The sequence below is a fragment of the Gymnoscopelus microlampas genome (genome assembly GCF_963454915.1).
Source record: "Gymnoscopelus microlampas genome assembly, chromosome: 10".
Lineage (NCBI taxonomy): Eukaryota > Metazoa > Chordata > Actinopteri > Myctophiformes > Myctophidae > Gymnoscopelus > Gymnoscopelus microlampas.
The window spans coordinates 45,264,125-45,278,447 of record NC_139947.1 but is presented as its reverse complement, the minus strand read 5'-3'; the positions used below and the strand labels follow the sequence as shown (position 1 = coordinate 45,278,447).

Sequence of the window (14,323 nt, the reverse complement as noted above, 5' to 3'; positions counted from 1 at the left end):
TTCTAATCAGTATCTAAATGAATGTTTGGGCCAAATTTGAAGCAGTTCCCTCCAAGCGTTCCTGAGATTTCGCACTCACCCAAAATTGGGATCGACGTACGTATGTACAGACAGCCCAAATTATGCAACGCAGTAAGAATATCAACCCATTGGTTAGATTGGATTCTTTAAATATGGGCTGGCGTGAACAACAGTGGGGAAGCAGTTTTTTTTTATGTACTCACATCACTGAGTCAAATTCCTCCTACAGTACAGTTTGTCTGAACATATTGTTTTAGATATTCTAAAAATTCGAATGATTCTAAAAAGGAATTACATTTTGAACATATGTGGTTACATACTGTATCAGTTACATCACTGTTAATAGTTAATTCCTTGATGAATGTGTCATGTAAAGTAAAAGTACAACACAAAGCCAACAGAAATATTACTGGGGCGGCCATTGCTGAATGGGCAGACAGGCCACCTGGGAATTAGAAGGTCCCGGGTTCGCCGCCCGGACTATGTGTCGAAGTGTCCCTGAGCAAGACACTTAACCTCTAACTGCTCCCTGGGCGCTAGATTAATAGCGCCCACTGTATATATTAATGAATTACCTTTTATACTTTGTCATTGCATTGCAGCAAATTGTGAGCTTGTAGATCTGCTATTTTTGAATATCTCAAAAATTTGCAAAAAGTTTAGAATGTCTTTAAAAAAAAAAGTAGATATGCATGCATGCCCAAAATAGGGACACCAGAGTTAATGTGATTAAAGCAGACATGATGGTGACATCTGTGTAGTCACACGTATGACTGGGTCCAACAACGACAGCTGGCCATATTTAAGAACCCCATAGTCTGGAGAAACCACAACTTTCTCTTCCTGTTGTGTTCGGGGCAGACAGACCAGTTCCACTAGCCAATTAGCCAGGCTTATCCTCTTTCACCAGCACACACACACACACACACACACACACATAGAGAGACCCCCCCCATCCATGCACGCAACCACGCACACGTAGATAACACACATAAACAGCACCCCTACTTCTTACACACACACACACACACACACTTGGCAGAGTCCCTGCATGGGTAAGCTACTTGTCATGCTTATGGTTTTAACTCTCATCAACATCGCACTGAGTTACTCATTCAATCCCTGATCCGGAACCATTTTCACGACACACACACACACACACACACACACACACACACACACACACACACACACACACACACACACACACACACACACACACACACACACACACACACACACACACACACACAGAGCGGGTACTGAAAGTGCATGCAAACCAGCCTATCACAGCAATTACCAGAGTGGTCTGTGATAAAGCCGTGACTCCTTAACAGTTAGGAAGAAGCGTCATGTTCCTGCTAACATTGGGGCATTCCAGTTTGATCCTATTATCCAGAATGACTCACACTGTGGACATGAGAAACTGGTGAGCAGCCATCTCTGCAGGAGGCGAACCAGCGGCCAACTTCTCACTACCAAGCAACAGAGAGCTAACAGCAAATTAGTTATTATCAGCATCATTCAATGTCCTCCATAAGAACACTTTTACAATATTGTTGTTGTTTTTTTACGACTGGCAATAAGAGCCGGACATTTTATCATAGGTTATGCATCATGCACATTTGATCTATTATCATGTCATTACTGTAAGTTTCATTTGTCAATGAGTATTTGCCTTATTTGCTTAATTGTACACAACCCAAAAACAAATGTGTATTAAACCTACGTTTTTTAACTTGATATTCGAACTTTGGACTGGCTCTACCTGACAATGTCTATTTATATGTTTCTGTAGTGGCTAGGGAAGTCTTGGCAATGAAAACACTAAACTCAGCATTAAAAGAAAACCATTTGTGGTTAACATTCGCTCAGAGTGGCCAGGCCAGGAACATATTACTCAAAATCTAACTTTCCCAACACTGGGCAACGACTGAGCATGTTGCCATGGTAACACAGTGACATCACTGAGACAACCAGGAAGAGGTCGACCTTGAAGGTTCCATCTGACAGGAAGACAGCAGGGCAGTGTGGATGTTGGGGTCAGTTGTGATGTTGAGCTGTGCTCTTGCCGGTTTGGGAAAACAGTGGAACAGACAAGCTGTTTCTTTACTGATGTGTGCCTTTAATCCATCCGACCATCCTGTTCACTATCTCAGTTATACGTCATCTATCTAAAATAGTGGTTCTAAAACTCCAATAAGTCTGAGAGTGTTCAAATGGACATGTTCCATTTGTACACTCTTGGGAGTTATAGACCTCTAAGGGCCCATTTGAACCACAAGGAACCATGAGGATCCCTGGACCCCACTTTGAGAACCACTGATCTAGACATACAAGTTGTGTTGATGGCGTGGTGTGAAATGATGTAGCAATTGGGATGTAGAAAACACTTTGTAACACTGCTAGTTTTGCAAGGCTATATTTAAAGGCTTTATATTGGTCGATATCTCATTATCTCCAGCAAAGGAAGATTATGTTTTCACCCCTGTCTGTGTCCAGGGCTAATCCCACATTTCTTGTCCACACTGCCAGTGGGCCAGGAAAGTACCTCCATGCATTTTCTTTCACAAATTGTGTATAAAATGTTGTGAAATATTTAACATTAATTTATAATTGAAGTCAATGTGGTGGTTCTCCTGAGAACGGGGTTGGGAAAACAGTTGACAGCAAGCGCTGTTGTTCTTCCGTCCACCCCTCAGGTCCTCCTTATCTACTGCCTGTGTAGGGTACATCCGCTTCTTGTGAAGACGAGTGGGCAGTTTAACAGCAGGCAGCTTAGCCTCACATAAATTCTATTTTGACACATCCAGGGAGAGATGGACGAGGAGGGCCGCAGATGCACCAAACTGAGAGAATAAAGCATTCACATGTGTGAGCTGTGGCGAGCGGGGTTTGTAATTACAGTATTACACAATGCTGCACTTCCAGCGAAAACCATTGTGGAGGAGTTTTCCCGGCCAGCTCTGTCAGCAGGTAGTCAGGCAGTCATTGTTCCGGTGAACAGCTAGTCAGTCAGTCAGTCAGTCAAGACTTAGCACAAAATATCCAGGGGGTTTAAACTTCTAAACTGCCCAACAGAACTGAAACTATTCACATATTCTTACTAACCTAAACAATGGAGTTGATCACCTACACAACATCAACCACAGAGTTGAGTGGGAGATCTCATTGTTGAGTTAATGAGAATACAATGAAGACACATCGATACCACGAGCCATCAGCAATTGGACCATCAACAGGGAGCTAATTGTCTTCCAAATTGGAGGTGTGAACATCAGAACTGTGGATATGCTAACTGGGTTCCAAGACTGTATCTTTTAAGCATCTATCCCTTAGTTATAAAATATAGTGTAAACACATCTTTAAATGGAATTAAGAAATAGTTTTAATCCAAGGGTATGCGGTTACCCTAACTCAGAGATTAGACGCCTCTGCCCTGCACAGTCTGATAGAAAGCACAAAGCCTTAATAACAGAAATAGTCTGCCTCATCCAGGCAGTTGGCCAGTAGTCACTTTGAGTGGCAGTTGGGACAAACGCAGTCAGTGGGGCAAACGCAGTCCGCACCAAAAATATTTACGATTCTGTCCCTATCGGTACATAACTCGGACGGCGCTGATTCGACTAGCAGACCATCGGCTGGTCGTCGCGGGCACTCGCGCCTGGAGGCGCTCGGGCGCGACTCCTCAGCCTCAAGGTCTGCTGAGTCGGCGCACCTCCGCCATGGTCCAAAACTATACTTTATCGGCTTTATAGTTATAAATTATAGTGTAAACACATCTTTAAATGGAATTAAGAAATAGTTTTAATCCGAGGGTATGCGGTTACCCTAACTCAGAGATTAGACGCCTCTGCCCTGCACAGTCTGAGAGAAATCACAAAACCTTAATAACAGAAATAGTCTAGATAAGCTTAATTAATTGCAAAACATGACACCCCTTATTCAAAACAGATGGCGAATGCATTCTTCTCTTTATAGGGCCTACACAAGTAATAAAATTACCTGTGAGACTTTTATGAATTGAACCTCACAGTCAGCAGTCAGTCAGTCAGTCAGTCAGTCAGTCAGTCAGTCAGTCAGTCAGTCAGTCCAGTGTCTAAGTGGTTTATATCACTTTGAGTCTCCTGCTGTATTTTAGAATCAACAAGCCAGGCAGATAGTCAGTCAGTCAGTCACTTGGTGTCTGGGGGGTTGATATCTGTAGGGCTCTCCTACTATATTCCTCCCCAAAGTAGCGGAAATGCCTCTTCCTGCCTTATTGGCTGAGCAGGCCAGTCAACCCGTCATGGGTCACATTCACAGACCCTTGATCCTCTCCCCCTAACCCACCCCCCTCTCTCCATCCTTTTCTCCATCCCTTTGCCCTTGGCCCCCAGTCATCCCCCTGTTCCCTGTGGACCACATTTTCCACTTCACTTCACAGATAAGGAGGGACTTGTTCTCTAAGAGGAAAACAGGCTGGAATAAAACTTGTTTGTGGCCCTGTCTCCTTGCATGTGTGTGTGTGTGTGTGTGTGTGTGTGTGTGTGTGTGTGTGTGTGTGTGTGTGTGTGTGTGTGTGTGTGTGTGTGTGTGTGCGAGCGCGCGTGCGTGTGTGTGTGTGCGTGCGTACTGTGTGTGTGTGTGTGTGTGCGTGCGCGTACGTTTGTGCGTGTTCGTTCATTATAAATCAGAGACGGGCCAGCTGGAGGTTGTTGCCTTTGTGGACAAAGAGAAAAATGGGGAGAAGGAGAGAGAGCGAAAGAGAGAGAGAGAGAGAGAGGGGGAGAGAGGGAGAGAGGGAGAGAGGGAGTGGGAGACAGACAGATAGATAGACAGACAGAAATAGAGGAAAAAATAGAGGGGCAGGCCAACATGAAAGGAAGGAGACAGATTCATACACAGATAAAGAGTCAGACAGACAGAAGCTTGGGAAACCAGTTTCTTATTTCCAGAGAACCAGAGCCGACCAATTAACAGGATGGGATGTCGTGGTAACAAGATGATTTGTCACTGGGCTTACGGCAACGCCAGTCTGGCCCAGATGTAAATAGATGTATGATGGGAAAAGGATGGCTCGCTGATGGCTGGGTGACAGAACAGGCCTCCGGATGTATGTGTGTGAGAGAGAGAGGGAGAGAGAGAGAGAGAGAGAGAGAGAGAGAGAGAGAGAGAGAGAGAGAGAGAGAGAGAGAGAGAGAGAGAGAGAGAGAGATAGAGAGAGAGAGAGAGAGAGAGAGTGCACGTGGGGGGCACAGGCAGGTGTCATGACACACATAAAAACATGAATGACGCATAACCACACGTAAAATAAATAAATCTGCACAAGCGAGCAGACAAGTGCTCGTGTGCGCGCACATACACAAACACACACACACACACACACGCACACGCACACGCACAAGCACACACACACACACACACACACACACACACGTGCGCATGCATATGTAGAAGTGCAGTCAATACAAACGCTCACAGGGAGGTAAATGTACCTCACTCAAGAACACAATGTTACACGGTTAAGAGTTGCCATATGTGAAAAATACTTTGAATGAATAAGACTACATGTCATCTTACTTAACAACAGCTGCTTAGTGAGGTCTTACCTAAAGTAGAGTCTTGCTCCTCTCACTTATTTAACCCTTGTTTGGCACAACACATTCTCACCATTTGAACAAGCAGCTGTATTTTACAAGTTTGGAGGTAAAGTTTGACACTTTGGAGTGAGAATGTGACACCTTAGGCATAATATGGACCATGTGGACTCAACATTGAAAACAAATGAAATACACTGACAACAAGGCAGGTGCACCATCAAAAGCGTACTTTAGGCCCATGAGGAAAAGTGCACTGATGGAGCAAATGGCTGTGTGCGGTCCCCCTTATTCTCTACAGTAAATTTACTTGAACCTGGCACCAGCACTGGGAAGGATGTGCGCAACACTACAGCATTTTTGAATAACAAAGTGTACTCTCATCTTTTAAATGCATTCCTAGAACATTTATAAATGTGCTTGTATCTCTTTTCTCTTCGCAAACTGTGTTTAACCACTTAAACCCCACAGTATATACTTCGTTGACCAGAGGTCCCCCAGGAGTCTGCACTTGGCCCCCTCCTTTTTCGCTCTACACCAAATCTCTTCGCCGAAAATAGCCAATCTCCAAGCTTGCAAAGCGCCATGTTGGGATGCCTTGTGAAGCTTTTTGATCTGCAATAAATATTTGGCATGCCCAGAGGGGTTAAAATATTGTATTGTATATGTTCAGCATGTGAGGGGGTACAGCCATGGTTTGGCCAGCGTCTGAGCAGTGAGGGAAGATAACTGCTGATACTCCCACACCCTCCTCTGTCAAACCTCTCCCTTCCTGAGCACGAGCGATGGTTATCAGTGGATAACTACCGCCAGGGTCCAAAATTAACTTTAGCTCACGAGCCAAATGTCTGGTACAGTAGATGATAAATTCTACCCGCCTAACCTTTTCTTTTACTAGTAAAAAGAAAGTTACTAAAGATAAGTATGTACACATCCGAGTGCAATGCGGACACTCGTTTATCTATCATCTTATACTGTATAGCGAAGGCCAAATGAGTGGTTTGTGATCCTAAAGCAGAAGAAGACCTGTTCTTAGTGGCTTTGTACATGAAGAGGTTTTGGGCCATTTTCGGTAGAAAACAATGAAACAAGAACCTTTCGTGTTGGCTTTTTTCACTTCCAGCATATGGTCCAAATAAAAAGTTCAGAATAAAATAAACTTCAAAGAGGGAAGTTAGGGAATTCCTCCATCTGAAGATAACTATCTATAGTAAGTTGTACTGAAGACCCTGCAGCCCCAATGCAATTTTATTGCTCTTCCACTGTCAACGCCATCCCTTTATCCTTGAACTCTCCACTCCCCATAGATGAGAGACAAGACAGGGGACTGCGACGGGATGCCTCATCCTTTTGCTTTCTGCCCTGGATGCTTGGCGCATGCTCTTTCACCCACTGCCTGCCAAGTCTCTAACTCTGCCTCAGCTTCTTGAATACCCCCCCCCCCCCCACCTCCCTTTGCCCTACAGCCATGGTTGGCATTCTCCCCAGCCCAGCCCTCCATTTCTGCATCTCTACATCTATTCATTCTGCCCCATCCGTACATAAATGTCCCTTTCACAGAGGCTGCAGCAATGTGGGATGTGGCCGTGGCTCACGGAACAGAGCTGCATTCACATCAGCGGAGAATTCAAGACTGACGTTGCTGTTGCAGCTCACAGCATCGTTTCTGTTTTTTCACACCCTGGCGGACATAATGAGCTGCTGAAATGTCGAGGGCACCACCACGTAATTTAAAAGTGCACTTCTTGTTCTGCCTGTGATCTGGGGTAGCCTGATCAATATTTGTGTACAAGGCTATAACTTCCTTCCAGCACTGATCCCAACACCAGAGAACTCTGCTTATCAGGTACCGTCAGGAAGAAACTTTGTATCTCCACATTTCATGTTTTTATGATTTCTTTATACTTGTAGATTGACTACTTTCAAAATATCTTGACATTTTTGCCTATAATGACCAGCCCAAAATAGGGACGCCAAGAGCTTGTGACTAAATAATAATCATATTCTATAGAACACAGGTATTTTTTTTCCATTTCCTGAAAAGTAACAGTTTTGAGCATACTGTTTTGGACCAAATATTCCAATGTTTCCCCAACAAGAAAAAGACAACATAGCGCATCAACCTCTATTATGCTACCAATGTTTTGTATCATCGCTTTTATGTTTCAAATCCTTACAAATTAAATGCTGTTCACTATGCAATTTTCATTGGGTCAGTCAGGCTTACAACAACAGGAAGTATATCTGGGCAGTGCAGGGGCAAGACTGTTCCTTACCTTGGCCTCGCACTTCCTGTGAGTGGCTGTCTTGCATACTAGGAGGAGAAAGACAAGAGGGGGAGGACAAGAGGGGGGAGGAGGAGGGAAGAAAGGAAGGAGGGAAAGACAGAGGAAGGACGTGGGGTAGGAATGAAAAGGAGATAAGAAATTAATTTGTTTGATTATTCTAATAATTACATTCTCAATTCTCTCTGCATATGTATCTTGTTTTTACATTTTAATCAGTCATAACTGACCATATTCTTACGCTGGCCATTATTATCTGTGGTTTCCCAACACACGAGCAAAATTGCTGTTGTGTGATAATATGAACAATGATGAATTTAGAGCACACTTTGAGCTACATTCAATATACCAGAGCTGTTTTGTCAATACACAAGCAGCAAGTTTGACCATTATTAATATTATGTATCAGTCACTCTATCTACCTGATTTGTATGTAAATACACAGAGACAGAGCCTCACCTCGGCAGAAGGAGCCCACGTTGTCTACGCTCTGGCGACACACGCTGCACTGACGTTTCTTCTTGAACGTCTTCTCCTTGAAGACGTGAGGCTCCCCCTTCCCCGCCTGCAACACACAAACACACACACAAATGCACACTCTGTTACAACTACAGTACATGACGAGAAGTGCTGAATAAGTCTGTTGTGGCCAAGAATCCATGTTGGACCTGTTTCCAAGAGTTTGACTTGACAAATGTACAATCTGTGCTGACAGCACTCTCATGGTTTCTACACAGCATCTTGCTTTTTCTTTGACAAGGTGACAACAAAACGCACGATGTGGACTGACCTAATCTCCTCTCATCAAAAGAGGAATAGAACAAAAATGTATGAGGTGGAACAAGGTGTGCATGTGCATGTGCATGTGCGTGTGCGTGTGCGTGTGCGTGTGCGTGTGCGTGTGCGTGTGCGTGTGCGTGCGCGTGTGCGTGCGTGCGTGCGTGCGTGTGTGTGTGTGTGCGTGCATGCTCGTGCGCACTCTTTATACCTGCCTGCTGTACCTCTGTTCTGGTTGTGTAACTGTCTTCTAGTACTAATCCTTGTGGTTCCCGCCCAGACCACCATAATCCTGCATATTTGTGTGTGTGTGTGTGTGTGTGTGTGTGTGTGTGTGTGTGTGTGTGTGTGTGTGTGTGTGTGTGTGTGTGTGTGTGTGTGTGTGTGTGTGTGTGTGTGTGTGTGTGTGTGTACTGTGTACGTGTGGCGTGTGTATAATAAACTGAGTGTGTGTGTGTGTGGGGAGGGATCAGAGTGTGTATGATAAAGTCAAATATATACAGCATGTGTGTGTCAGTACAGGTACTGTATGTGTGCTTGTCTATAGCAAAGTGTACCCACAAGTATAGTAAAGTTCAACAAATTGCCTTGTGAATTGTGAGGTCCTCACTACTCACAAGAGAAACATTGTTTTTATGGTTAAGGTCATTACACACCAGGAGCGACGCAAATAAATGATACGAAATCCCGTCGCAATTACTTCACATAAAACGTTTATTTTGGTGATCCCTCATTCATACAGGTTGATGATTTTATTCGTGCTAAAAAATGCACCTTGTTTCGGTTTATAATTACAAATGGCAAAACAAATTGTAAAAACTGCCTTTTCTGTTTATGCTGCTGCAGTCCTGCAAACGCCTTGCCTGCGCTGCCACAAAGCCACCAGAGAAAGACATAAAGAGCCTTTTTCCCTCAGGCTATCAGAGCTCTGAACAATGACCCAACTACCAGGTCAACCTTCTTTAACCTGTGAATACCCGCTCACCAACAGAGCACATACAGTATTTTTGGAAAATATCTTTGCACAACCTCCTTAAACAAATTGTATGTTATGTGATTTTAGCGAGCTCAGAATTGTTATAGTTCACCACATAATTATGACTGCTATTTGCACTATGTATATAGTTGGTTGCGAACGTAGTTCAGCCTTCTTCTCAATGAAAGTATTATTTATATCTCTGGTCGCTAATTTTTGTGTGTGTGTGTGTGTGTGTGTGTGTGTGTGTGTGTGTGTGTGTGTGTGTGTGTGTGTGTGTGTGTGTGTGTGTGTGTTGACATGAAAGAGGAAAAGTGCAACAGTTGGGTAGTCGCTTTGTTTCCCAACATGGGATCAGCCCCGCAGGGCCATTAGGCTGACGTGACTCTGTGGACCCTTTTAAACATGAGAACACCCGGGCCAGGATCAAGGCTAAGTAGGGGGACAGCTTAGCATGTTGCACGCATGAACAGATAATAAGGGGGAGAAACAGAATGCGAGAAAGGGACAGAATGGAGGCGCATGTGAATGCAAGAACCCTTCTATTATGTGCAATGTCATCGGTGTACACTGTACAGCATTCAACTCCCCCATGACGTAAGAGTACCGCCGTGCGGATATGAGTTGGTAGTTATGACACATTGTTGCCATGCTTGTGCCCAAACCTTGTGCGTTCTTTCATAAAGACTAGACTGGTTGCCCGTTGGGAACCGGCCTACTCGGGAAAGATGCAAGTTGGCAGAATACACCCGTCTGCCTGTGTCGCTTTTATGCCCTTATGTGGAGATTCCTGATGTCATCAGTATATGACCATAAATGCGCATGACCATATATGGACATAGCTGTCGGATCTGCGGTTCTGGACAGCCAGATCTCTCCAGCCATATATGCCTATATATGGGCGTATCGGTCGGATCGGCGGTTCTGAACAAGCGCCTATCCAACGACTCGACACCGGCGCGGCACTCCATCGGGTGGCTGGCGACGCGCGCTAAAGTTTGAAGCCGGTCAGTCGGACGGTTCTCACGATAGTGAACGATTTAACGCATTTATTGTAAGATATGTGCTTACACATGGCCATGCACACACACACGCGTGTGCACGCGCGCGCACACACACACACACACACACACACACACACACACACACAATCATTACCATCATCAGTTCATTAATGCAGCAGCAGTATCGGTAACTAACGCAACATACAGTAATGCTCTTATGAATAGATATGGAATCTTGAAATTGTGTTCTCATTGCTGTGGGAAATCAAACTGATAGCAAACACATAGAAGACTTTTGTTTCCTCTGTGTGCTTTTCCTCTCCAGTAAAAAAAAAGGGGGAGAGGGGGTGGCTGTTTGCGCACTTTTCCATTATTAACATCTTCTGTTCTGGCTCTGTTGGATCGACCGGGCAGTGTTTGGACAGCTGCCTGCCTGGCATCATCACTCCCAGTCCCTACCAACCCTGTTCACTGCTGCTAGCCTTCTACTCTACAGTATGTTTGTGCGAAGCATTGTAGGTGCTGGTTGGAAATGCAAGTGCTATAACAGAATGTTATGTCTGTTTTATTTTTATTTGAACCACTTTAACCCTAGCACGTAGCATCCCTATTTTGGGCTTGTCATTAGAATAGGCAAGTATTCAGAATCGTCTTTATTGTCACATCACAGGTTTACAGGTGTAAAACAGTGGGTGAAATTAGTTTTCATTGTTTCCAGAGAAAGACATAAAAGAAAGAAGAGGGGGGGGGGGGTGGCAGGGGGGCAATTAAGGGATGGATACAGTCCAGGGAAGTTTCTTCTACTGCCTGCTAAATGTACACAGACACAGCGCACTACTACTGTACATGACAGTGGACCACTGCAGTGGCAATGGTGGGTGACTTGGGGGAGGCCGTTACTGCAGTGATTCGCAACCTTTTAATTTCAAGGACCCCCCAGTTTGATATGCATAATTCCACGGACCCCCATTGAGAGATTTTTTATCTCTGGGACTGCAATTTACACTGTAAAATCCCCAGTGTTCATTTAATTATGAGAGTGTACAAATGGAACCAAATGTACACTCCCAGCGTTACAGACCCGTAAGGGTCCATTTGGACCCCTGGTGGTCCCTGGAACAGACGTTGAGAAACAGTGCGTTACTGTGTTAAGTGCTGTGGTTTGGGGGAGTCGGTCTGCATCCCCTCACCTGGGCCTCTCTTCCTAGCTCTGTCTGAAAATCCTGTTCCACCCTTGCCTGAGTGCCAAACAAAACTGGCCTCCCTTCTCCTTCCCCTCCTGTCCCGATGGAGCCATGTTGAGTCTTGTTTCCCCTCAGTCCCTCATGGCCTCGACCACAACGCTCATTGATCATTAATGCCTAGTATTGACAAACTCAGCTAGTATAAGTGATTGCAATTAAGAGGAATTGTCTGATATGTTTACATCAAACTTGTGGGCAGTAGCCAGAATGTTAATGGCTATTCAAAAATAGCAGACATACACGCTCATAGCGTGGCACTGAGTGCCGTACTATGAGCTTGTAGATCTGCTATTTTTTGGAAAATCATGAAAATGTGTTCAAATCTTTGAATATATGTATTTTTAAAGTGAATATTTGGAACTCAAATCTTAGCTTCTAGGGGTCCCTGAAACTAAATATTTTGAGATGGGGGTCGGCGGCAAAATACTTGACATTTTGGGCGGTCCTTGACATGAAAAAGTTTGAGCATATAGCAACATGCGTTTTTCAGAAATCTATTAGGATTTAAGTGTGTGTGCATGTGTATGTCTGTACATACACATGCATGCTATACATGCGTGTGTCTGGGAAACTGTGTCTTGTGGTCATGTGAACACCCATGCACGTAATAACGAGTGGTCTTGCATGTACATGCAAACAGTATGTGTAAATGTATCCGTGTTCATGAACACTGCCAATCGTCTTGTGTGTGTTTGTTCATCAACATGCTGCAATCACAAGAATGTGCATATCAGCTCTGCGTGCCCCATGCTTCCTGTGCAGAGCCTGCGATGAGTTTAAATACAGTAACCCAATTACTGCCAGCGCAGCCACAGTGGTGCTGTGGGCTGGGAGATAAACACATAGAGGAGAGGCTGGCAGCATTCCTTCTGTTTCAGACACAATCATGGCTGCCATATAGCCAGACCACATGCAATCATGGTCAGACAGTGATATATGACCCTGCTACTGAAGGTTGTATGAGGTCTTACGATGGCTGGACACTGACTGCTGCTCCCATACGACGCCGGACAGCGAGATCAGTAGCCGACTGTTATCAAAGACATCAGTACGGCCAAGTGATGTAATGATAAAGTTGTGCAGACGTAGCCATCTATGGAGTCTCCGTTTTAATATAATAACAATTGTGATCCGTTGTTGAGTAGCTATAGTCCCAAACCGCAAATCAATTATTCGCAAAATCACAGGTTTAAGTCCTAGCAAAACACAAATGATTTGGCACTTAGTACATCACTCAGTAAGCTCAGTATTAAATTGCCTTGTGGGTGGACGGTGGGTGGACGGTGAGGACTGTGGGTGGGCATCACAAACATAACATGCCCAGATGGAGACCACTTAGATTTTAAGGCGAGGCAGAGGCCTGAAAATCTTGTGACACTAAAATCCAGAGTGTTCATTTATTTCTGAACAAAAATGGACCTGTAAGGATCTGTATTGGTCCATTTGGTCAATTTTCAGTGTTCTAATTTTGTATTTGGACCAAGCCGGTGCCCGTTGGGAACAATGGTCTTTGGGAATGCAAGCCCCCCTGGTTATGTGACATCTGCTGTACCCGTTGTCCGAGTACCTGTTGTACCCGGTGTCAAAGGACTTAGTGCAGTCCTCTTTTATCATGGTATTTTTTTAGGCTAGTCTATGATATCAGCAGTATGACACAAAAGTACAGGGTAAACTGTTGCACCCTTCTTTGTCCTTTGTTCAGGGTTGACTGCAGGTGCGGTGGTCTCAAAAACATAAAGGAAAACTGTCAGAAAAAGACTCGCTCTCTGCATAAACTATTAAGGAAGACTCCTTAGACTAAGAAAATAGTATTTATTTTATTTTAACATGTTCATAAAGTGCTCTGTGCTCAAAGTGAGGGGTGCAAAAAAGTAGCAAACGTTTCGGTCCTAGGGTCTTCGTCAGTGCTATGACATCATATTGATAACATCAGGAATCTCCATATATGGGCATAAAAGACAGACGGACAGATACAGAGATCTCCATACAGTATACGGGCATAGAAGGGGCACAGTATCTGTCTGCTCCCAGATTTTTGGATTTATAGTTACAGTATTTCTGGACAACCGCCGATCTGACCGACTTCTATATACTCAGCAGATCACCCCGGGTCCTCAGCGATACACAAGGCAAGTCTGAAGCTGATCGGTTTGACGGTTCTCAAGCTATGCAGGGATTCCACAGATTCCATGCATTTATAGATAGATGTCATTACTCTACTATATTACGTGGCTTAACCATGTTAGCATTTCCACATGAGTTCATCTTGGCAGCGTGGCAACGTCACAGCACATATCACAGCCTTTTCCATGTATACTGCACTGCTGCTCTACTATGGTTAGAGGCCTTGAGAGGAAATATTTTTGAAAGTCCTACACAACTAATGCCGGGTAGGTTGGCAGGGACTGGGGTTTCTCCCACAAAGGGCGACCACTGT

The 14,323-nt window shown here is 44.5% G+C and overlaps 1 protein-coding gene across 5 annotated transcripts in view; it reads right to left on the bottom strand.

Moving 5' to 3' along the window:
- Nucleotides 1-14,323, bottom strand: part of tns2a (tensin 2a) — a 65,864-nt gene that overhangs the window by 35,077 nt on the left and 16,464 nt on the right. For all 5 annotated transcript variants that reach the window (XM_084069870.1, XM_084069869.1, XM_084069871.1 and 2 more), the window contains exons 2-3: nucleotides 8,345-8,450; nucleotides 7,877-7,914 (exon numbers count right to left, since the gene is read on the bottom strand). In XM_084069870.1, coding sequence (XP_083925996.1) covers nucleotides 7,877-7,914; nucleotides 8,345-8,450 — 144 coding nt within the window. The remainder of the gene's footprint in view (nucleotides 1-7,876; nucleotides 7,915-8,344; nucleotides 8,451-14,323) is intronic.